The sequence below is a fragment of the Mastigoproctus giganteus genome, chromosome 8 (genome assembly GCF_048544385.1).
Source record: "Mastigoproctus giganteus isolate SK-2022 chromosome 8, ASM4854438v1, whole genome shotgun sequence".
Lineage (NCBI taxonomy): Eukaryota > Metazoa > Arthropoda > Arachnida > Uropygi > Thelyphonidae > Mastigoproctus > Mastigoproctus giganteus.
In genome coordinates this window covers 13,743,548-13,770,342 of record NC_143582.1, presented here as the reverse complement: position 1 = coordinate 13,770,342, position 26,795 = coordinate 13,743,548, and the positions used below count along the sequence as shown (strand labels likewise).

General features: G+C 37.0%; 1 protein-coding gene across 2 annotated transcripts in view; it reads left to right on the top strand.

The window, feature by feature from the left end:
* Nucleotides 1-26,795, top strand: part of LOC150081272 (sentrin-specific protease 6-like) — a 369,847-nt gene that overhangs the window by 282,802 nt on the left and 60,250 nt on the right. For both annotated transcript variants that reach the window (XM_090379581.1, XM_090379580.1), the window contains 2 exons: nucleotides 4,171-4,319; nucleotides 18,664-18,738. In XM_090379581.1, the coding sequence (XP_090235707.1) occupies nucleotides 4,171-4,319; nucleotides 18,664-18,738 (224 nt within the window). The remainder of the gene's footprint in view (nucleotides 1-4,170; nucleotides 4,320-18,663; nucleotides 18,739-26,795) is intronic.

The following is a 26,795-nucleotide window of genomic DNA, read 5'->3' as shown; positions in this document are numbered from 1 at the left end:
CAACATTTCACCAGATATATGATGCAAAAAAACAGAAATACACAAAAACTCATGATTTCGGTGGCTGACCCCGGATGAAGGCACTGAAGTCATAGGATACAAAGCATTAAGTACTTCTTATTATTTTCGGTCCCTTCTTTATTCTCTGTAATTATGATTTCAGTTCCGTTAGCGCTTTGCCATTCTCTACCTACACTACTTCTTATTTCTGCTATGCTCACCCTTCTAGTTCTTGGAACTTTGTTTATTTTTCACTTCCATCTGTACACCTTTATCAAACTTTATCAGACTTATCAATTCCTACATACATATATAAACTTTTGCATCCTTTACTACTGCTTTGCGCATTTTGGTGCATGTATCATACCTTACTTATTTATATTTTTATTTTTATCTATCAGCTGAAACTCAAGATTTTATATTACACACACACACACACACTGGTGTTCAAAGAAAGTGCATCACCCCCTAAGTATATGGCATAATTTCTTACAGATTGCATCAAATAAGATTGACACAAGTAGGCAGGGTTGCCAGACATCCTTTATTTCAAAGGACTGTCCTTGTTCTTTATTGAAACGAGAAAGAATGCAATTTGTCCTTTATTTTCATTTTTCCATGCCTGTGCCTCGTAATGGCAGTGGCAGATTTCCACACAGGCATAGGAGGCGAAATAATTTGCAAAGCAATAAAATAGCTTGAAAAGAATGAAACGTGTGCTGCTGATATTTTTTCTGTAATGAATGGTCTAAAAAATTCACTGAAGAATCATTTTGATCAAGAATTTTTTGGGTATCAAGTTCATCAGCATTTTCAGAAATTAGATCCTGTAGTTAAAAGAACAGCAATAAATGATTCCAAAGCATTTTATAATGCTGCATTGAAATATTTAGGAAAGAAATTTAATTTTAATGAAAATACCCCTTTTTTGAAATTCAGCAAATTAAGCTTTAAAAATGATTGTCCTAACTATGACTCATTAGTTGAAACAGCAGAATATTTTAAATTAATAGAAAAACTAAAGTTGGATATGAATGATTTATTTGATGAGGTTTCAGCACTGAAAACAAATTATGAAACTGTCAACCTCTGAAAAATTTAAAACTTGTTTGAGTAACTTCGAGTCAGTGGCATTTAATTTTGTAAAGTGTTGATTTTAAGCTTTCAAATATTTTCAAGGTCATTTCGTATGTTTTTTCAGTGCCGGGGACTTTGGCAAATTCAGAAAGGATTTTTAGAGTAGTGAACTAAAAGTGGAGGGATGGGCAAAATAGACATTCAGTTTCACTCATAAAAAGCGAACTAATGATTTACTTCAATTTAAAGATAATTATGTAGATTTTTTCTGAGAAAATTAAAAATGATGCCAAAGTTCTTAAGGCTGCTCGGAGTAGTACAAAATATGTTCAACTTAAATGATTTCCAGCTATTAAACCAGTACGTTTTTTTTCTTTTTTTTTTTTTTTTTTTTTCACTTACCTAAAATTACTTTAGGCCAATTAAGACACTAAACTTACATTAAAATATTTGGATCAATTCATGCTTTTTATATCATCCATTTGTTCATTATCCTTATATATCAGTCCATATCTTTCCCCATAGAAAGCCATGGTTTACCATTAAATATTTTAAATTCTAAATTAAACTAAAATTTGTAAATATTTATAGTCAATATGAAAGTTATAATTTTTAAACCAAAATCTAAAAAATATAAACAAAGTGTTTAATTATTAACTAAAAAATCATTCCAAAATTTCTTTTTTGTGGCGGGAGGGGGTGGAGTGAGAATTGGAGAGTGGCAGCATTAATTATTTTTGAGTTCTTTAATCCACTCATAGAAATCTGGCAGCCCTACATGTAGATGATGACATAATATTGCATCAGCTGTTACTTTCAGCTATATAAGCACGCTCTGCAAGAGTTGCAGTCATTCCTTGCTTGTGTAAGGATGGCGACTTTCGTGCAGTTTACGCGACAAACAAAGAGTGCTGTTGTTGCTTTACGCGAGGAAGGATGTTCTTCTGTCATATTGCTTATAGAGTGTCTTGTAATAAGTTGACAGTGAGTAGATTTCTTTCCAAACTCAAGAATACTGGTTCTGCTGATAGGAAAAAAGGAACCAGGTACAAGTGAGTCTCTACGCCAAAATAGGACCACGTTTCGAAGTGCTTATGCTTTAGAAACCGTAAAGCTTCTTCGTCTGAGCTGAAAAAGGGAATGGAAAAAACATACAGGAGTGGTAGCAAGTGCAGTAACAGTCAGAAGACACCTCTTAAAAAATGGACTTGTAGCCCGTCGTCCTAAAAAGAAGCTCCTCCTCACACAAAAAATGAAAAAGGCCCAATTAATTTGGTGTAAAGAACACGTCAAATGGAACCCCAAGCAGTGGAAGTCAGTTTCTTTTCTCGGATAAGAAGAAATTCAACCTGCATGGCACTGATGGGAGACAAACGATTCGCTGTAGACGTGGTGAAGAATACCATCCAGACTGTGTGGTGTGTACAATATCTATCAGCCAAATGAGGTGTATAAAGCCTTGAATGGTTTGAGCATGCTCAATGCTGATGGCATGCTTCCTCTTGCTCAGAATAATCGACTGAGAGAGCATAAATTCAAATTGAGGAAAGACATTTGTTGGATAGATGTGCAGAAGTTTGCCTTTAGCCGGTGGGTAGTTGCTTGGTGGAACAGACTTCCATCTTTTGTTGTGTAAGTTGATAGCCTAAATAAATTTAAGGCTGAGCCGGACAGGTATTTGGAACGAAGGGAGGGGTGAAATCGGAGGGTTTTTTTTTGGCAAATGCTGCATAAGCTTGCTTTCTTGCATCGTATGCCTCTACTAATACTAAATGCTAATAAACTGTACTTCTCGGCATATTCCACAATCTATGTTTAAACCTCTGTGCTCATAAGCCGTGATCCTAAAGAATTAGAGGAAAATCTTAGGCAGTTATGCAGAGTTAGTAAAGATTTTGGACTAAAGATGAATATGACTAAAACAAAAGTAATGATAAACAAGTATGTCACAGAAAGGGATATAATGATTGAAGGAGCAGTAATTGAAATGTTGGAGTCATATACTTATCTGGGACAAATCATAATGATTTGTCTGTGATAATGATAAATGGCTGGAAGTCAAGAGAAGAATAAATTTTGGATGGATAGCATTCAGGAAATATAGTCGCATACTAAGGAGCAATATCCCAATTTGTCTGAAATGTAAAATAATGAACCAATGTATACTGCCTACCATGACTTATGGAAGTGAAACTTGGGCACTCACCAAAAGAATGGAAGAGAAGCTGAGAACTACACAGTGAAGAATGGAACGAATTATATTGGGAATCAGACTGTTAGATAAGAAGAGAAACATGTGGATTAGACAGCAAACTCAAGTAAAGGACATTCTTATCAAAACTAAAGAACTAAAATGGTCTTGGGCAGGATGCATTGCTCGAAGACATGATGACAGATGGACTAAGAAAATAACAGAATGGTACTCAAGAGGAACTAGAAGAAAACCTGGAAGACAATGACGAAGATGGACAGATGAAATTCATGAGTTTGTAGGTAGTAAATGGATGGCCATTGCAGAAAACAGAAGGAACTGGAAAGTTGCTGGAGTGGCCTTGATCCTGCAGTGGATTGAAAATGGCTGATGATGATGATGCAGCAGCACCTTTGAACATGATCTAGTATTTCCTTATTATTGAGATAAAGCTAAGTTGTGGTGTGGCCGTTGTGTATATAGTTCACCTTCTCCTTGGGGAATCTTGACTGTTGTGTAAATGGCATGTTTCTTCTATTCTGAAATCTGTTATTTTGTTTAAGGTAGCACTCAGAAATCTGTGTCTCTGAAATTGTACCTTCTCCACATTCATTACACTGAATCAGAGTTTGTTAAAATGGATGGGATGCAGCATCAGGAGATGCCACTTAAGGCTTCTTACATTTTTTAATATAATTTTCAAGAATTATTTTATCTTGAATAAAATAAGTCATGCTTTTTTAAAATTTATATTGAGACAGTATGAATTCTGCAGCTACCATATAGATCATTGTAGTGAATTTTACATTTTTATTGACAAGTGCTTTTTGACCACTGTTTTATGCCAAGACCCATTATGGATTTTTCAGTCATGTTGTTTTCATTTCTTCTCCATCTATTAGATGAGACTCAAAAGAGAATTGCTTTGCTTCCAGAGGGTATCACAGATGATCATCGAACATTTTTTAGGAAAGTCTTTCCAAGAGAATTCTTGAAAGAAATTGATCAGAAAACTGCAAATGAAATACTGGTGCGATCAACACCAAATCAGGTAATTAGGTATAAATTATATTTATTTTTGACATGTTTAATTTTAGAATAAATTGTGTTTCCACTGACATTTTTTCCCTCTCATTTAGTTCTTTTTTTTTTTTTTTTCTTATGTTCTCACAGGAATTCCTTAAATATATATACAAAATATAAAAAGGAGAAATAAGCAAGTAAGAAAAAATGGTAAGAAAAGGGAGAGAAAAATAAGGAAAAAGTTCAACAACTATGGACATTGATAATCAGAAAGACCCAATGACCATGACAAATACTAGTTTAGTGATAAAAGTAATGGAGAGAAAGGGAAATAAAAGAGTGATAAATATAAAAGGAATAAGGAAGTGAAATTAGTCAAACTAAAAAAAAAAAATTATACAAATACACTAGAAAAGAATATCATCACATAACTTACAACCCTTGAGCCTAAAAAACTTCAAGGGTTGTGTTAGGGTTGTTAAATATACAAGAACAGTAAGTCTTAATTGTTTATATAGTAATGTTAGAAGTGTTGTCAATAAAATGAGTGAATTCGAACTGCTGGTTAAAACAAGTAACGCAGACATAATAGGGCTTACGGATACGGGGTGCCACCCGGAAATTGGGGATGACGAGTTTCGGTATGGCTTGTATAATGTATTTAGGAAGGATAGGGTAGATAGAAGGGGTGGAGGGGTAATGCTTCTTATCAGAAGCAGCCTGAGTGCAATGATAGCTTTCCCGGATTCAGAAGTTTCACATGCTAGTACAGAATCTGTATGTTGTGAGATAATTGGAAACAAAGGTATAATTCGAGTAGGAGTAATCTACAGACCAGGTGATTGTGGAGATTATGACGAAAGCCTCTACATGCAAATGAAATGGGCAAGTAAGTGTCAACGTCTTATGGGTGATTTCAATATGCCTCTAATTGATTGGAGTAAATGGGAAGGAAACTCGACATGGGGAACAAAATTTTTAAATCAACTAGATGACTGTTATTTGTATCAACATGTCAGGGAAAGTATTAGAGAAAAGAATATCCTAGACCTCATCATCATCCATGAATCAGATGACATAACAGGGCTGACAGTAGAGGAACCAGTAGCAGGAAGTGATCACGGAGTTCTACGGTGGATGATGAAGAGAGAGAGATAGCAGTAGTAAAAGGCAAAGGAATGGGTTTTAATTTCAGAAAAGAAAATTACGATGCCTTAAGGTACTACATGGCCACTATTAACTGGGTAGATATCGTGCAGAGAATGAATACAATTGAACTGTGGTATGCTTTTAAAACATTAATCACAGATGCCTTGAATGCGTATTTACCATTAAAAAAACACTCCATGAGGGTTCCAAGTTGGATGAATAGTGAAGTTGCCACATTACTTGAGCAGAAAAAGGTGGCATGGAAAGGTTACAGAGCAATAAAAAGTACTGAAGCCAATAATAGCTACAAAATGATCTGTAATACAGCCACAGAAAAGTTTTGACAGGCAAAGGCAGTTTATGAGAACTCACTAGCAAACAGAGCAGGGGGGGGGGGAATAAGGAATTCTTCACATATATAAATGCCAAGAAGAGAAGGACAAACCAGATTGGACCTTTATGTAAGGGAAAGGAGATAGTATTAAATACACCAGCTGCCGTTACAGATGAACTCAACAGTTATTTTGCATCGATATTTACAAATGAAAAACCTTTTGTGGCAATGGGAATTTGTGGGAGCGAAGTTAAAAAATATGTAATTAATGATATTGAAATTTCTCAAGATTATTTAACGAAAAAACTTTCGAGCATACAGGCCAGTAAGGCTCCTGGAGTTGATGGAATATACCCTAAAATCTTAAGGGAGGCGGCAAGTGAGTGCATTGAACCATTGAGGCTAATTATGCGAGCATCACTAGACTGGGGAGATTCCCTTGGATTGGAAAAGTGCCAATGTATCTCCCATACATAACGGTGGCTCTAAGAGTGAAGTGAGAAATTATCGACCTGTCAGTCTGACTTCAGTGGTAGGGAAAATCATGGAGGCAATGATCAAGGGTGGAATTCAGGATCATTTGGATCGAATTGAAATTCTCAAGGATACTCAGCATGGTTTTGTAAAGGGAAAATCATGTTTAACAAATCTGGTTCGCTATTTCGAAAGGGTCACTCACGAGCTGGATTTAGGGAATAATTTCGACATTGTTTATTTAGATTTCAGCAAAGCTTTTGACTCAGTGCCACATGAGCGGTTGCTTTATAAGCTGGAACAGGTTGGAATCACTGGGAAAATCTTTAGATGGATAGCAGGATGGCTTCAGGGCAGGAGGCAGAGGGTTGTGATAAATGGCTATTCCTCAGATTGGGTTGATGTAAGAAGTGGGGTTCCCCAAGGATCAGTATTAGGACCACTGTTATTTTTAATTTTCATAAACGATATCGATGAAGGGATAGAGGACGTGATGTATAAATTTGCAGATGATGTTAAAATTGGTAGGGTAGTTAATAATCACTGTCAAGCTGAGCTTCTTCAGAAAGACCTAGATAGACTTCAGGAATGGTCAGAAAAATGGCAGCTATGCTTTAAATCCAACGAAGTGTAAAGTATTACACCTGGGAAACAGTAATCCCAAAATAACTTATTCACTTGGTGGAGTTCAACTAAACCCAGTACTGGAGGAAAGGGACTTGGGCGTTACAATATGGTCAGACATGAAATTCTCTGAGCATTGTAAACAGGTTGCAAGGAAGGCCCATGGTGTCCTATCGAACTTTTGCAAGTAGAGATAGGGACATGATAATCCCATTATATAAGGCTTTTGTTAGACCACACTTGGAATACTGTGTTCAGGTATGGAGACCGCACCTAAAGTAAGACATTGAGCTTCTTGAAAAGGTGCGAAGACAGGTAACTCGCTTGGTGAGATCGGCAAAAGAGCGTCCTTATGAAGAAAGACTTCGAATATGTGGGTTGCAGAGTTTGGAAACTAGACACCTTAGAGGAGATTTGATCGAGGTGTTTAAGGCTCTCTCAGAGGCATCAGTAAAATGAATGAGTACAAAATTTTCAAGATTATAAATGATGCTAGAACTAGGGGACATAAACAGGTAACTCGCTTGGTGAGAAGGCAAAAGGGCGTCCTTATGAAGAAAGACTTCGAATATGTGGGTTGCAGAGTTTGGAAACTAGACACCTTAGAGGAGATTTGATCGAGGTGTTTAAGGCTCTCAGAGGCATCAGTAAAATGAATGAGGACGAAATTTTCAAGATTATAAATGATGCTAGAACTAGGGGACATAAATTCAAGTACGGGGGGAAATGTTTAGATTGGACTGCAGGAAGTTTTATTTTAACCAGCAAGTTATAAATTACTGGAATAATTTGCCTACATGGGTGGTAGAGGCTGACAGTTTTGAGAAATTCAAAGGACATTTGGATAGTACCTTTGGGTGAGGGAAGCGCATAGGATGATAGGTTTAATTTCCTTTTCTTTTATTAATTATTATTATTTATTATTGTTTTTTTTTATCATTGTTTTATTTAGGTTTTTTTTTTTTTTTTGGCTGGTTCAGCATAAGCCATAGGCTTTCTTGCACCGTGCAGCTAATTCTAATACTAACCCCATTGCCTTCTTCAAGGTGTCAGCCATCAAGGTTGTAGGAAAAGATGACAGTATTGTGCCCCTGTTTCAGATGCAAAATATATTCTAAAAAGTTGCATCAAAATAAAAGAAAATAAATAATGAAAATTAGGAATAAATTTATACTAAATTTAACAAAATCAATAATAATGAAGTTAAAACCAAAATTATGAACAAAGGGAGAAAATACTGTGATAGGCATGCAGTTTACAGTTGACACTAGAGAAAGAATGCAAATACAACTACAGAAGAATGTCAATTGGAATGGGATTTGTGACCCCTACCTGAGCCTTACTATTTTGCTATATTCCCTCTACTTTTCACTATTCTGTATTCCTATTTCTTGTGAGCCGTTAGTTTTACAAATGTACCCGGTTGTTAAAATTAAAGTATCCCTATTACAGGACTCTGGAGTGAGTTCTAACGCTCGTACTGAAAAGAAATTTGGACAACAGGTACAATAAAGAATAGATGAGACTCTCATCTATTCTTTATTGATCGAATAGATGTGGCCATGGCAGATCTGAAGGACAGCATTATACATCATGTGCTGGCTATTCCAGTTGACATGTTACGTTCTGCTGTAGAAAATTGTATTGCCATTGTGCCATAAAGTATCATGTGCTGGCTATTCCAGTTGACATGTTACGTTCTGCTGTAGAAAATTGTATTGCCATTGTGCCATACTTTATGGCACAATGGCAATACAAATCACTTGAACAGCGCTACAATTGTTCAATGTGTCCTCCATTTTGGTCAACAACAGTCTCTATTCGAAGAACAGCATTTTCTACAGTAGAACGTAAGGTGTCAACTGGAATAGCCAGCACATGACATCTCATGCTGTCCTTCAGATCTGCCCGAGTTTGACATTTTTTCCGATACACCTGGTTCTTCAAAGAACCTCACAACCAGAAGTCGCATGGGGTGAGGTCTGGTGATCAGAGCGGCCAAGATGGCTGTAAAGTTTGTCTGTAAAGTGTTGTCTTAGCAATCTTTGGAAACAACGGTGGATGTGGGGTGGCACACCATCTTGCATGAATATTGTATCCTGAAGGCACCCACATTGTTGCAGCTCTGGTATTGCGAAATTTGCCATTATTTCATAATATCACTGTGCAGGGTCCAGTCAGTATTACCTGATCAAAAAAATATGGCTCAATCATGAATGTGGCCATAAATCCACACTACATCATACTGTCACTTTTGGAGAATGCAACAGGACCTCTTCGATAACTTGAGGGTTTTCTGTTGCCCAAATTCAACAGCTGTGTGTATTCACTTGTCCATTTAAGCTGAAGTGCGTATGTTAAACGAATATCTGCATCACCATGCTTTAGCTGCTGTAGCATGTGCATCTTGTAAGGATAGTACCACAACACCTGAAGCATTACTAACCTTGCAGTGGAATACAGCATGTCCACTTCACAAGAAACAGCTGGCACACTTGCATTACCACATGGATATTGACTTAATAAATCCACGACAGCCATAGCCACATATTCAACACGAGAGGAGTCCACTCGTTTTCACCATCTATCTGGTTGAACACCAAGATGTCCTGTCACTTCAAATTTCGCAATCATTTTGCAGACAGCACAAACAGTCATGGGTCCTTATGCACTTCTGACACCGGTATTCTCTGATAGTTCCAGCTGCATTGTTGCTGTTCTGATAGTCATCATCATCATCAGCCATTTTCAATCCACTGCAGGATGAAGGCCTCTCCATCAACTTTCCAGTTCCTTCTGTTTTGAGCACTGGCCATCCATTCACTACCCACAAACTCATGAATTTCATCTATCCATCTCCGCCTTTGTCTTCCAGGTTTTCTTCTAGCTCCTCTTGGATACCATTCTGTTATTTTCTTAGTCCATCTGTCATCATGCCTTCGAGCAATGCATCCTGCCCAAGACCATTTTAGTTCTTTAGTTTTGATTAGAATGTCCTTTTCTTGAGTTTGTTGCCTAATCCATGTGTTTCTCTTCTTATCTAACAGTCTGATTCCCAATATAATTCGTTCCATTCTTCGCTGTGTAGTTCTTAGCTTCTCTTCCATTCTTTTGGTGAGTGCCCAAGTTTCACTTCCATAAGTCATGGTGGGGAGTATACATTGATTCATTATTTTACGTTTCAGACAAACTGGGATATTGCTCTTCAGTATGTGACTATATTTCCTGAATGCTATCCATCCAAAATTTATTCTTCTCTTGACTTCCAGCCATTTATCATTATTACAGCTAATACCTTGTCCCAGATAAGTATATGACTCCACCTTTTCAATTACTGCTCCTTCAATCATTATTTCCTTTTCTGTGGTATACTTGTTCATCATTACTTTTGTTTTAGCCATATTCATCTTTAGTCCAAAATCCTTACTAGCTGTGCATAACTGATTAAGATTTTCCTCTAATTCTTTGGGATCCTGGCTTATGACCACAATGTCATCAGCAAATCGTAAATGGTTTAGGTACTCTCCGTTCACGTTGACTCCTTTCTGCGACCAGTCTAATCTTCTGAAAGCTTCCTCAAGGGCAGCAGTAAGCAGCTTCGGAGATATTGTGTCTCCTTGTCGAATTCCTTTCTCAATTTTAAATTTCCTACTGTCTTTGTCTAGTCTAATGAAGGAGGTAGCACTCTCATATATTTTCTTCAAAATCATAATATATGGGGTATCAATGCTTTGTCTTTCCAGTGTCCGAAACATTGCCTTATACTGTATGGAGTCGAATGCCTTTTCATAATCCACAAATGCCAGGCATAATGGTGTTTTATATTCATTTGCTTTCTCCATTAGCTGTGATATTACGTGAAGGTGATCCATAGTTGAGAATCCTGTCCTAAAGCCAGCTTGCTCTTTTCGGTTGATTCTCATCAAGTATTCTTTCTAATCTGTTAGTAATGACCCTTGTGAACAACTTGTAGATGTGGGATAACAAGCTAATTGGTCTATAATTTCCAATTCCTGATTTATCTCCTTTCTTATGCAGCAAAACTATGATTGCATTATTCCATTGCTTGGGCGTCACCTTTTCTAATGCACTTTGTGAAGAGCCTTGCCAGTTTTTGTGTTATGTCTCTTCCTCCCAATTTTAACAACTCTACAGTAACTTCATCTTCCCCCGGGGCTTTCCGATTCTTCATTTTCTTCAATGCATGTTCTACCTCATCAGGAAGAATATCGGGTATGTCGTATGTGTTGCTACTTTGCAATCCATCTTCCCCACTGCTGGTATCATTCCCTCGCTCCTTGTATAATTCTCTATAGTCTTCTGCTATTTGAATTATGCCTTCTCTGCTGTTTATAAGTACACCATCGCTATTCTTCAGTTTCAGTATCATTTGTCTTTCTGTATTACTGCTCATGGCTGCTGATTTAAATCCTTTGTTTTCCCTTAATGCTTGTTCCACTTTTCTTGTGTTAAATCTTCTTATGTCCTCTCTGAGTCTCTTTCTAATGGCTTTGCATAACTCAGTATACTCAATTTTCTCCCTGTCTGTGTTTTTCTTGCTTTTCATTTGTCATCTTCGGTTCATCATGACAAGTGTTTTTTGACTAATTTTTTCTTGTTTGGATTTCTTTTTCCCTATAGGTTTCTTGGGCTTTATCACTTTCAAAAAGTTGTAATATTCCTCGTCGATATCTTGGTCCTCATCATTCTGCAGAAGCTCAAACTTGTTCTTAAGTTCCAGTACATACTGCTTTTTCTCCTCTTCTGTTATCTCAAAGACCTTTGTATTATTTACTCGAGTCAGTTGTTTCCTTTCCTTTCCTACATCTATATCAAGTATACATCTTACCATTTTGTGATCACTTCCAACATTTACCTTATTCAGGACGGTAACATCATTCACAATATATCTTCTGTTAGTGAGGATGAAGTCGATTTCATTAGTAGTTAATCCATTTGGACTCTTCCATGTCCACTTTCTGTTCACCCTTTTCTTGAAAAAAGTGTTCATTACTGACAGTCCTTGAGATTCTGCAAATTCCACAAGTCTTTCACCTCTTTCATTTCTTTCACCAATTCCAAAATTTCCTATAGTTCCTCTTTCTGCGCTGTTTTGTCTTTTTCCAACCTTAGCATTGAAGTCTCCCATAATAATAGTGTAGTGGATTTTCTTCTCATCTAGGAGACTCTCAATTTCAGTGTACATTTCTTCAACCTCTTCATCATCATGGCTCGATGTTGGTGCATAAATCATTATAATCTTTAGCTTGTACCTCTTAGAAACCTTGAGTATTAGTCTTGACACTCTTGGTGATGTACTTTTGAATTCCAAAATGTTGTTTTTAAAATCTTTATGGACCAGAAACCCAACTCCACCTTCACTTCTTTCACTGTTTCCATTGGTGTACAGCAGATTTCCACTTGATAAACTTATATGTGATTCATTTCTTCTTCTTGTTTCAGCCAAACCGATGATATTCCAATTCACATTTTCTAATTCCTTTTCCAGCTCTAATATCCTGTCTTCACCAATGAGTGATCTTACGTTATAACAGGCCAAGTTCAGTTTCCATACATGGCAGCCTGGTCGTACCCAGAGATTCTTAGCACTCTCTGCTTCCACTCTGATCCTCTCGCTGCCATAAGAGGGAGAGTGAAAGCTGCTGGGGACTGAGGGCCATTTGTATTGTTGTGCTCTCATATGCTGGAGGGTTTGGTCTTTTCCTCTTCACGCTGACCAGGCGTCTTGAAGAGAACTACTCTACACATTCGTTGCCACCTAAGTGACGTAACAGGGCTTACCATCGAGAAGGTGTGCATGAGTGGATTTTACGGAGGCAGGCCAACCGGACTTCTCCTAAATCTTCTGTAATAGAGAGATATTGGATCCATCAGTGTTTTAGGCTGAGTGTCTGATAACACACAGGATACCTGTTCCCCTCCAAGCCCCTGTTCTGATAGTACAGCTTCATTAATCACCGGACCTCACCTCATGCGACTTCTGGTTGTGGGGTTTTTTGAAGAACCAAGTGTATCGGGAAGGATGTCAAACCATGGCAGATCTGAAGGACAACATTATACATCATGTGCTGGCTATTCCAGTTGACATTTTTATTATTATTATTATTATTAGCTATATGGTGCAAGGAAGCCTAAGGCTTATGCTGCACCAGCAAAAAAAAAAAAAAATTCCTTAGCCACCCTGAGAGAGAGAGAGAGAGAGAGAGAGAGAGAGAGAGAGACAAAAGGGAATCACCAAGAAAGAGAAGAATGATGATATCCAGACATGTTACGTTCTGCTGTAGAAAATGCTGTTCTTCGAATGGAAACTTGGTGTTGACCAAAATCGAGGACACATTGAACAATTGTATCACTGTTCAAGTGATTTGTATTGCCACAGCGCCATATAGTGATAAATTGTAATTTTTTTTTTCCCCAATAAACGGCGAGCGCATTCTTTATTGTACCTGTTGTCCAAATTTCTCTTCAGTATGAGCCTTAGAACTCGCTCCAGAGCACTCTAAATAGGGATACTTTAATTTTAACAACCCTGTGTGTGTGTGTGTAGGGGTCTGCGAACTTATGATTTTTGAAGCGGGTCTGTAAATCTCAGTAGTTTGGGAACCGCTGGTATAGTGTTAGTTGTCTGACTGCACTAGAGGTTTCTCCAATCTCCGCCCTATAGTGGATTCTCCTGTCACCTTTTAGAAAGGTCTGGGTGCAGATCACATTGAAGAATTGGAAATGAGATAGATATGAGCTGAACCGAGTAGGAGAGATTAGCCTACATCACATGAGTTTGGGGTTTTCAGACTCCAGGGCATGAAAATACAGATATAATACACAATAATTATCATATAAACTAGCTCACTTTGCCCAAAATAGTTTCGTTGTGCACCAAAAACTCTGAAAATGAATGAAGGCAAAATTTTCCCTGGATGAATGATTCCTGAACTAGGAGGCCAAATTCAAATTATGGGGAAAGAGGTTTAGACTGGATTGTAGGAAGTTTTTTTTTTTTTTAGATAGTGAGTTGTTAATTACTGGAATAAGTTACTTCTATTGGTACTTGAGACTGACAGCTTGGGTAAATTTAAAGGTTAGCTGGATTGGTCGTGTTTTTTTTTTTTTTATATATATATATTTATATATATATATATACACACACACACACACACACACACACACACACACACACACACACACACACACACACACACACACACAGGGTGTCTCAAAAATACATTGCATAACTTCAGGAATGAGTTCCTCATATGTAGACAATAAAAATATTTTATGTCAACATAGTTCCGGGAATGCTTGGTTCCCGAGTTATTAGCCGAAATGTCTTATCTCCCGCAGGTGATTTCCTTCATCACAAGGTATTGACAGAATTGGTGGTTTTCCATTCCAACCATGTACTCAAATCAGGAGTAAGCAGATATGCACTTTATGTGCGGTTTGGCGGACGGCAATGCTCTGGAGGCTCGTCGTTTGTACCGTGAAAGGTTCCCAGAAGGAAGATGTCCAGACAGGAAAACGTTTGAAGGTATCCATCGCTGCCTTTGTGAACATTGGACCTTTACACCTCGTGCTGCTGACAGAGGACGACCAAGATCTACGACTCCTGAAGTAGAGGAGAAGATTTTGGATGTTGTGCATGTCACTCCTGGAATCAGCACACACAGAATAGCAATTCAACTAGCTGTTCAACGTTTGACTATTTGGAGAGTGTTGCGAGAACACCATCTGTATCCTTACCATCTGCAACGGGTACAGGCCTTGTCACCAGCAGATTACCCTGCGCGAGTAATGTTCTGCTAGTGGTATTCAGGCAGAAGGTGAACATTTTGAACAATTACTGTAAGGTGATGTGAACAGTTAATGTCATAGACAGACCTTCAAAACTCGGAAACCAAGCATTTCCAGAACTATGTTGATATAAAATATTTTTATTGTCTACATATGAGGAACTCATTCCTGAAGTTATGCCGTGTATTTTTGAGATACCCTGTATATTTTATTTTTTTATTTCCATTTTTTGTTTATTTTTATTGGTTATTTTTTCTTTCTTTCTTTGGCTGATGTAGCAAAAACCTCTGGCTTCCTATCACTATATGGTTGAGTACCAAGTCAAACTCTTATCTATAGTTGCTGATCATGCTTCTTGCAACTCCTTTGTGGATTTCAGAATTTTGGAGACATTAGTACATCTCCTGTCTTTGAGGGGAGAGCGGTACTGGAGTCTATTGATGACCTAATTAACATCCCAAACAAAATGATAAACGTGTGTGTGTGTGTGTGTGTGTGTGTGTGTGTGTGTGTGTGTGTGTGTGTGTGTGTGTGTGTGTGTGTGTGTGTGTGTGTGTCATCCACTCCTACAGGAAAGAAATACATAGGTAGTGTATTTTAAATTTTATTTTTTAATTCTATTTTTTTATCAAAATCTTTCCATTATTTTATTAAAACATCCTGAACCCTTACTTTCAGTAGCTTTTCTAATTGACTGTTCATCTTGATTATTACAATTTAATTTACAGCAGCCTGGCTCCTTATTTCTGTTACTCCTTCTGATCAGAGTTGCTGTTCCAACACAAACCACAGATGCTCGATGGGATTGTTATCTGGTGAGTTTGGAGGCCAGGGCAATACAGGGAAGTCTTCCTCATATTTCGCAAACCAGTCTTGAACAATTCAGGCAGTGTGGCATAGCGCATGATCCTGCTGAAAGACGCACTGCCAGAAGGCAAGACCATTGCCATGAAAGGGTGTACCTGGTCAGCAATAATGCTTAGGTAGGTGGTAGACATCAGAGTTCCTGGCACATGGATGACTGGACCCAGGGTATCCCAGCACGACACCACCGCCACCGGCTTGTGTTTGTCCCACGGTGCATCCAGGCGCCATCACTTCCCCAAGTACATAACGCATGTGTACCCGGCATGTCCACATGGTGCAACAGGAAACATTATTTATTGGACCAGACGACTTTCTTCCAGTTACTCAAGCTCCAGTTTCGATGCTTGCATGCCCATTGTAGGCACTGTCGCCGGTGAACTATGGTTAGCATGGGCACTTGGAACAGCCTGTGGCTGCACAGCCCCATTTTCATTATGGTTCAATGTACTGTGTGTTGTGGCGCATTACTCCCGTCTCCAGCATAACAATTACCGGTGAGTTGCAGCCACAGTCGCCCTTTTGTTGCCATGTACCATTCGGGAGAGCCTTTGCTCACCTTGAGCATCGACAAGCCATGGTCGTCCTACACTGATTTACACTCATCAGTGTAAATCAGTGTCTCACAATAGTTTATAACCATCCTGTGCTTTTTTATTTTGCTCAGTTAAACCATTAACCTCTCTTGTCATCTGCTGTGGCAGCTTTGTTTTGTGGAACTTCTTCACTCTTAAGAAATGCATTTGTACCTATCAGGATAAATCCTTTATTCTGGCAGGAACAAATGCATTTCTTAAGAGTGAAGAGAATGTACAAAAGAAAAGACAGCTCTACTTCATATTGTATCCAATATCAAGTAGAGCTGTTTCTTGAATAAATGGAACCCAAGCAGTACTTCAGTGTGCCATAGTGTCTTCTTTTGAAATTGAAGCCCTCACCTTTTTCCATTGATCACAGAAATCTCTCTGGATACCACCCATTTTATGACATTATAGGCTCTAGCTGCTTTTGGATCTTGTACTTTCAAATTTTGGATGCTACAGTTTGGTTCTTTGACAAGAACCAAGTTTGAAGTTATTAGAGTCCCCTTGTACTTTCTCTGACACATTAGAATAAATATCAGTCATCCAGAAGGCTCAAAAATCTGTTTCCACGTGATCTATTGCAGTCCACAATTTGCAGTCTATAAGAGATAAGTTGAAATTCTGTCATAACGGAGCAATCACTTGGCTACCCATTCAAGTTGCCTAAAAAGATTTTTATCATACTCCTCAGAATTGTTTGTCCTGTAACATACCTATCATCTTCCCTTTACTGCAAGTCATCACTCTAAATGGCCATCTGAACATGGTCTGGCTCCTGGTATAGTTTGCTATCAGATATAAGTGGTGGGAGTCATGCTGCTTATCAAAAGCAGCATGACTCCCACCACTTCCTTCAACTCTCCCCCCCCCAAAGGATGAATTGCATTGTGGTCTACATAATGCAATTCATCCCCTATTGCTGGATGACACCATGTCTCTGCTGGCCCCACTATATCATCATTAGTTGACCTAATCAAAATATCAGATTCATTTAATTTATTTACAGTGCTTCTGTCATTACTATGTGGAGACAAATTGTTCTTACTCTGAATTGACCTTCTCTCTTAATGATGAAGTGGTCCAGACAAACAAAAATCATCATTTCACTTTGAAGAACTTTTAGCTTTAATGTTCAGTCTAGATGTGCATGTGCCAAAGAAGAATATCTGTTTTGACATTTATATTGTTTTTCCAATCCACCTGGTATGAGTCTTGATATATGTATATCATATTTTTATCTTGGTGGATATTATTAACCTGTATTGTCATTCTCTAACCATATTAAAACTGATTATTTCTTCCCTAAACCTGTCAAGGAGTTCACAAGAAAAACCATCATCATGTAAATCTTTTATACCTAGTGGGTATACAGCTCAATGTGAGAGTACAAATAAGTCCTTCTGGACTATCAGCTCTCCATTTACAATTTTCCTCCATGCTATCATGTTTCATGTTAGATTTAGTAAGCACTCTTTCTTATAATGATTGCTTTTGATATCACTGAAAAACAATTATTAGCATGGGTTTTGAAGTTATGAACAATTCCTATAGAACGTTTTGAGAAAAATTGACTTGTTAATTTTGATATCATTGATACACCTGCCTCTGGGCCTATTATCATTTGTTTTAAAAACAAATATCTGTTTAGCCAATCTCCATTTCTCATCCTTTCTATATCCTAATACCATCTGATGGTGAAACTAGTGTGTATGTGGTGGGGATATTTCATTGGATATTCCTTACTCCAGAGCCCATGAGAGATTGAAGAAATGGTCTTCAGTCTGTCAGTTTCATTTATTTTTCTTAAAATTCTGATTTTTGAAGCTACTAATTTTTGATCAAATCCTTTAGTTCTTACCCATTAACCTTAATTAATTTTTGGTTGTTTGGTCTACACTCTAAATTTTCCTTATCTCTCCCAACTTTCATAACTCTTGTTTTTGTGTCTTAAGTTTCATGCTATTTCTCAAAAACCTATATCTTATGTTCTTGAATATCTTGACAGCAAGATATAGTACATAAGATATAATAATGATCCTGTTTTTACACCTCCCACACTAAACTGACATCAGTAACTTACATTATTGAATTGAATAATTTATTGAATAGTCCATTAAAAATTATGAAAAAGTGTGTTTAAAAGTAAAATTAGTTAAGTAAGTTAAAATTAAGTAAGTAAATTGAAAAATAAGGTGAAACTAGTTCCAGAGACCCTTGCTTCATCAGTTTAATATCCCTTCTCTTCACATTAGTATTGTGTAAGGTCTAGATATGGGATAATCTAAGAATATCCAGATCTAAGCAGAGGATTTTAGATCTACCAAATTATCTCATGAATTCTGCAATTAACAAAGACAGTGAGTTTTTTTTTGCAATAAAACCATCTGGGTAATACAAGCCTGAGAAATGATTTTAGCACTTCACACTTATTCCAATACTGATGTGTTTTATTTTTGCATATTGAAATGAAGCATTCATTTGCACATTACTAGTTTTTGATAATTTATTAATTGTGTAACTTTCGATATCAGGCTCATCTGTTAAAGAATGTCACTCCACCTTATCAAGGCTCCCCAGTTGTGACTCGGTTGCAGCCACTGCAGTGTGTAAGTATATATACACTTTCAGATTGATTGATTAAATGATAACTTGATGATTAAAGAGATTCTTATATTTCTTTTTCCCCAACACATTTTCTGTTGAAATAAGTAAAAGAATAATAATTATTACTTAATGAATGATTATAAGAATGTATGGTGTGAAGTTCAGAAGCTATGTATAAGCACTATAATTTAATAAACTTAGAAAAGGGTATGTATGATGTAATTGCTTGGAAAACAGGTACCACTTTCATCTTCATAGCATGAAGGTTGACTTCTCGGTTGTTGTATCAGTCTACAAGGACTTGCAAACTGATAAATCATAATTATAAGAATGTATAGTGCCAAGTTTCTCTTGCTCCTTAGTAATAGCATTTTCTGGCAGTGCCTTACCATTAGATCAGAAATGTGTAGCCCTGGTTTGAAGGACATTCCAAAGGATAATCATTACCTAAACCAAATCAAAACTGGATTTGAATTAGAAGGGATATCCAAGTGTGAATCTGTTACTACTTATCACCCATATTATGCCATGTTCTGCAGATGGCACAGCAGGCCATACCTCAGGTAGCATTCTCTGTAGCATTATATTTGCTTTACTGCACATAGATCATTTGGAGAAGTCTATGTTCATATCTCACCACAGCCTAGAGGAATTTTTTAACTTCGTGGAGAAGTGTCGCATGCCATGGAACTTTCTGGTTCTAGTTTGCCAGCTGTGAGAGGAAACACACGAAGATTGGTTGTGGCTTGTCTTGAAAGCTCATTTTGTATTCACAAGGATCATTTTGGACTAGCAGTGGAAGAACTAATGTGAATAGATGTCTGATTGGCTCTTGCTTTCCTGGACAGTCTCCCAAATTCACAGTGCCAGTAGGGATAATTCTAGGTGTGGGTGGAGTAGAGGAAATTTTCTAGTATTTCTATTGATGTTAGAGCCCAGGCTTCCACAAACTATTTTCAGGAGTAGTCAAGTGCAAGTTGAAGGATCTTGAAGCTGAAGAGATTGAAAAATTGGCCCTTGCAAGGGCTGTGGAAAGCAGCCCCCCATTTATCCCATCCAGGGTAATACAAGCCCTCCCCCATATGATCTGCTTTGCACATAGCTGCCAACTCACTGTCATACTAGAGTTGGTATCATAGTTCTCTGTCTTTTTGTAAAAATGGCATTTTTCTCCACCTTTTTTTTCTTTTCATAAAGAACAGTAAAACTGAATTAAAATTGGAATTTTTGAAAAATTCTGTTGTGGGCCCCTCCTTTTTTGAAAAAAAGGAGTGGCCCTTTATTCTACAGGTTTTCTTTTCCAATTTAGTGCATTATGTTTAGCCCAGAGATGATACCCTCTCAATTTAGAATGCATTAAAGATTAATAAACAAACTTAAAAATTAAAGATTTGTTTAAAAGAAAATAAATTATATTTTCATCTCCTAACTTGCATTGCCAATAGTCTAGAAATACAAGCCAAACCATTACCCTCCTCTGTCAGTAAATTAGCAAAGGCTATCTTCCTTGTCAATCACAATTACAAAAGACCAATGGAAGACAAGTTTAGAGACAATACATCATGTTTGTTAAAACAAGTTGACATAGTAAAACTTAAGTACAGCAGAAAAACAAACAAATTTATTTATTTATTTATATGTACAGACTTCCCACACACAAGGCACACAGACCCTAAATAATGGTGAGAATTTTAAGAGTTACAGAAATTACAAAACAGTAATAATCAATACGAAATTGTCATTAAAATATATGCAAAATTTAGATTAAGAAAACAGAGTAAGGAGCAAATTCTTATACATAGATGGATTAAGTGTAAAATCAATGTTATAATTATTCAATACCTGAAGGAAATGAAACGGAAGACTACTAAGTAAGCACGAGGAACAGGCAGTGAGAAATTAATTTTATAACGAGAATTCAAACGGATTATAGTGAAAGGTATTTGTAACATTATATTATTATGAAAAAGTCTGTTTAAGCATGGGTAATGCATTTCCATCATTTCTACTACCCAGGTAGTATGCATACATCATTTTATTATATCTCATATTGTGAATATCTTTACAACGAGTTGCCTAGGGTATTCACAATATGAGATATAATAAAACAATGCATGCAATACTGGCGCCTCCCTAGCCAGTTGGGAAGGAGCTGCAGTGCGTAGCACACGCTTCTTGATTAGACCGGGGTTCGAGCCTGTCACCACCAAATACGGAGGATGCGGAAAGGTCAGGGAATGACCACCGCATATCCCGGAGCAATATGGCCTTAGTTTCTAATGCTCCTAAAAACCAAATAACAAATAAACAACAAACAGCATGCAATACTACCTGGGTAGTAGAAATGGAGATGCATTACCCATGGTTAATCCTACTTTTGTCTGGTCCCCCCAGTAACCCTAATTTGAAGCCTAACTTGAAAATTGCTCCCCCCCCCCCCCTGAAAAAAAACTAATTATTTCCATAATTTCTACTCAATTTACAAAATTAAAACTCTCAATATACATAAACAGAAGTATATTCTTTGATTTCCTACCTTTAAATTGCAGCAAAATCTATTAATTCACTCTAAAACAGTGAAAATGTACGATCACATATCAATTTATGAAATTATGACCTCCAGAAACTGTGGAAGATCCTTTTGATTATATTAGGAATTACAGCATTCGTTTGAATTTCATGCATCATCTCAGTGCCGCTGGCTAAAACGAATCAATGCACACGGACATATAATTGACTGGTCAAGTTTACGTCATTAGTGTTACCAAGGTAATCCAAGGAGGAAATAAAAATGTAAGCAACTTACTTGGAAAACAAACAGTTGAGCATCATTACTTGCAAACAATATTTTGCATCGCTCTGTCACAACATTTTGCTTTACTGCTTTTCGTAATTGTATGAAAGAATTGCAACGAATTGTTTTTGAAAAACAAAAATATCGTATTTCCTTTCTTCAATATGTATTGTATCTACTAACAAAAAATCAAGGAAATTCATCTGTTGGAAACCACAATGGAAACGGAAGAAGAAGGGAAAAAAAAAGAAAAACTGTTGTAAAACAATGCGCAATGATCAATACAATGCGCATTTCATAAAAAAAAAAAAGTTCAATTTATTGTAATTGTTTTTAGAGGACTATCAGAACAGTAGTTTTCATGGATGTATATTTGATCTTCTTACAAAATTTCAAGAAAGTATTTCTATTGATAGCTGTGTTATAAACTTCGAAAACTTATGTCGAAGGAACTTTTCATGCATCTCACCTGGTGTGCAAATGGGAAAAAAAAAATAATAAAAAATACGCAACGAGTAATGGATTGGGAAATTGTAATTGTTACTGAATACTTCGATATTTCCTTGATATGCATTTGATACTATCAAAAAATTTCTAGGGAAAAACTGAATTTTTCATTCGTGTGTGTATGTGTGAACACACGCCCGAAAAATTCACCATCGAGTGTCATATGTTTGGATGCCTAACTTTCATTCTGAGCTGCAAATGTAATTTCACTTATTGTGCTGACAGAGTAGCTGTTTACTGAATGAAGGAAAACAGGGTTCATTTTCCTGAAATTTACAGTTCCTTTCATTCACTTGGGGGAGGGAGTTCACCTTTCTAGTCCGACCCTAAGGGAAAGAGACATTTCATTTCATTTTCATTTGAGTGAGCTTCCATCTCGATTGCCACCCGGATTTTCATCCATATGCAACTGATGCTCATTTACTATATTAATCTCAACCTAAAATTGTTAAAACTAAAAATTATTAAAGACCAAAATGGTCAACTCAAAATCAAATCAAAAATCTAAATTATTCGACCATTCAGCCTTGTGGTGGTGATAGGCAATCACACCACAAGTTGCCATCCCCACCACGAGGAGGTAGGTTTCTACTACCACCCGGGCATCGCCCGGCAGCGACCATAAGCCTGTTTTTGCAAACTTCAAAAAAGAACAAAATATTTCATCATTTTCAAATATATAACCTAAATTCACTTCAGTGAGAGCAAGCGTCCCAAAGTCTAACCTTGCTCTCAAATCCTCATATAAAGGACAATACAGCAAGATGTGCAGGCCAGTCTCAGTCTCTCCACACTCACAGAACTCCGTAAGGGTCAACCCCAAACGAAACAGCCTTGACCTCGGGCCATGCCCCGTAAGGACAGCAGCAGCTGCCAATCCAAACTGGAGCCAGGAACGTCTCTCCCTACTCACAGTAAGGACCGAGGGCATAAAGGTGTATAAATGATGACCTTTCTCAGAGTTTGTCCATTGGAATTGCCATATGGTACTCAACTCATCATTGATTCGCCCCCACTCCCCCACTATACCAGGGGAGACAGCCAACTGCCCCACCAGGCACGACCTAACGCCAAAAATCACCCTGGTAATCCCCCACTTAAGGGCATATCGTAATGCAAACTGTGTCACAACCAACTCTGCAGGCATCTTCCCCGCAAGGACGCACAAAGCATCCGTGGACACAGTTCTGCATGCCCGGGTTATACCTAGGAGAGCAAACCTCTGTGCCGAACATGAGAGTGTTCTACATACCCTCCCCAAGCCCCAGCAGCGTAAGTCAAAATCGGGGTAAAGATATTATCATAAAGGAGGTGGAGGGCATCCCCCTTTATACCCCAATCAACACGCGTCACTCGCTGGAAGTGAAAGAGACAGAGAGAAAGAAATAAAAATACTCCTCTGGTGGGGGGGAGTCAGGAGATTGTCACAGGTCCAGAGCTGTAACTTTCATCACAGATGCCGAAGTTCTAGTAAGTCAGTTTCATTGCGGATGCAAAAGTTCTTTATTGCATTTCTATTTCTTTATTGCATTCAGTTTCGCAACAGTTGCTGAAAATTCTAATAAGTCAGCTTCATCGTGGGATGCCTAAGTTCGTTTAAGTCTGATTTTTGTCTGGTGCGCATTTGATATTGATAAAAAAAAATAACTTTGCCTTACTTTTAATTGTTTTACGAAACAATATTTTGCATTATAGCTGTAAGTCAGCTTCATCCTTGAATGCCGAAGTTCAAATAAGTCCGATTTTTGTCCAGTGTGCATTTCATAAAAAAACCACTTTGCTTTTTTGTAATTGTTTTCAGGAACAATATTTTGCAATAATCCCTCTGGAAATATTAGCGAGTGAAATGCATTATAAATTTCAAACATCGCTGTATAACTTGTCCTTGAATGCAATAGACTACGTTTACTTTCTTTCGAGTGACCGCATGTTTTCACCTTGTACAGATGTTTTATTGTACATACTTCCTTCCAGTCAGTAAAATCATCAGTAGTCATCCTTTATTGTACCTAACGTAATTCATTATGCTGGGGAGAAATGGTTTTGCTCCTAATTGATGTAGCAAAAACATGGTAAGAGGAGATCCCAAGATAAAGAGAGAATACGAGAAACAGCACCACATTTAGCAGTCACCGACTTGATTGTGTGAAATTGCACATCTGCCAAAAACCACAGTAAAACAAGAGAAGTGATGGGGAGTAAATCTGTTTTTCAGTGGGGTATATCTTTTTCTTGCAGCTCAGAACAGCATATGACCGTGGATGGTGAATTTATTCGGCTTCTGTACTAAAACAGAATTTCTCCCTTTGTGATAACATCAAAACATAACAAGCAAATATTTTCTAACAATACTTTTTGAGCAGCGCGTTAGCTTTGTATTGTTAGAAAATATTGCAGTTTTGTGAAGAATACACATTTCAAGAAACAATCCGTTATTCATGGAGGATGATTTTTTTTTTTCTTTTGCACACCAGTTTTCGAAGTTTTTATGAACGCAGCTATAAATAGAAATATTTTCTTGAAATTTCGTTAGATCAAATCCAGGAAACTGCCATTCCGATATTGTTCCCTAAAAACAATTACAATAGAGCAAACTTTTTTTATGAAATGAGCATTGCAGTGTTACCATTTTTACACCAGTTTTTTCCATTTCCAATAGATGAATTTCCTTGATTTTCTGTTAGTAGGTGCAATACACATTGAAGAAAGGAAATACAATCTTTTCACCTTTCAGAAACAATTGTTAGTACTGTTTCACTTTATTGCTTCTTATGGCAACTAACAGTAGCTTGCATTTGTCTTTTGTTTGTTTTCTTTGCCTTCTCGATATAGCTGTACGGTGAAATGATGTGATTACGGAGTGATGGTTCCTACACTCCGCTCCAAGTAAACAACTTCGCTCTGTAAACAGAAACTCCCGCTCCAAAACAAACAAATGAATCAAGTATTGTGTTTCATAATCCCTAGGCTAGTTAGGGTGGGTTTAGAAAAATAACTGAAAAAGGCCTTAAAAAAAGCACACTTGATGTCACATTTTTGTCGTTGTTTGCGTGAAATCCAATAGAAATTTTTGGAAATTGAAGTGGGAAAATCAAAGAAAACAGTTCTGGCTTCAGCTGTAGCGAATTTCAGCTGTGTCATAGAGTAAAAATTATAGAGTTTATTAGTTGAACTTTGAACTGGATCCACTGGACCCAAGAAAACAGGAATACGATGTACAGACTTCCCACACGGGGCACACAGACCCTAAATAACAGCAAGAATGCTAAGAGTTACAGAAATTGCAAAACAGTAATAATCAATACAAAATTAGCATTAAAATATATACAAATTTTAGATTAAGAAAACAGAGTAAGGAGCAAATCCTTATACATAGATGGATTAAGTGTAAAATCAATGTTATGATTATTCAATACCTGAATGAAATGAAACGGAGGACTACTAAATAAGTGATGAGCACGAGGAACAGGCAGTGAGAAATTAATTTTATAATGAGAATTCAAACAGGGTATAGTGAAAGGTATTTGTAACATTATATTATTATGAAAGAGGTTGTTTAAGCATGGGTAATGCATCTCCGTCATTTCTATTACCCAGGTAGTATGCATGCATCATTTTGTTATATCTCACAATGAGTTGCCTAGTGTATTCACAATATGAGATATAATAAAACAATGCATGCATACTACCTGGGTAGTAGAAATGGAGATTACCCATGCTTAAACAGCCTTTTTCATACTCTTTGACATTTCGTCAAGAAATATTTAGATTATATTATTAAATAATAATAATAAAGTTCGTGCTAATTTACGTGTTGTACCATTGAGGCAATTTGTGTGCTGATATGATCTGAAGATCAAATAATTTAACTGTTTAACATATTCATAGCAGAAGCTGCATGAATTTTTGAATAAATTTGGTAAACTGCAGACTTAGTTTGGTGACCAGCTGACTTTTTTTATTTTGATGACCATCATGAATTCCTAAGACTAAGTGTATATCTTTATGGTAGTCAATTGTTCCAAACTGCAAATAGTTAGCAAGTTGCCAGCTTAGTTTTTGGACTTGTTAATTTAAATATTATTTAACTTATATAAAATATGATTATATAAAATATAATCATATTTGGAGAACCAATTATTCATAAAATGTAAAGGTAAACTGCAGCCATTATCAATCCACTGCAGGATGGAAGCCTCCTCAAAGATTCATGTTGAAGAAAACAGACCATAATCTGCAACACTGATTTAGTGCAGGTTGGCAGATCGACCGTATTTAGCAGTCAAGGGCTTGATACCCAGTCTACTGAAAGGGTGTGTGCTACTGCACTCCCACTCCTGACCACTCAACTACAGATATAATAAGACAAGTTTTTTCACAGAACAAATTTTTGAACTAAACTGAAATGATTCAAATAAAAAAAGAACAAGAAAAAAAAGTTTCCAGTATTTCTAAATATCATTGAAGGTAAATGAATAGATATTTTACAGGGAAGTTCTGTCAATTTCAATATGAAAACCTACCATATGTTGTTTTATGTAATTATAAAAGAGTTTATGTATAGTCATACTTGGTTGGGAAACTGATAAGTGCGCATGGAAACATGAAATATAACAAGTTATCCCAAGTCATTATTGCCATTTTAATAATTCTTCATGGCAGTGCTGAGCAGCAGAGAATATTCAAGAGCAGGTGAAAAAAAAAAATAAATAAAAAAAAAAATAATTTAGATCTCTTTCTGGTGGATATGCTTTTGAC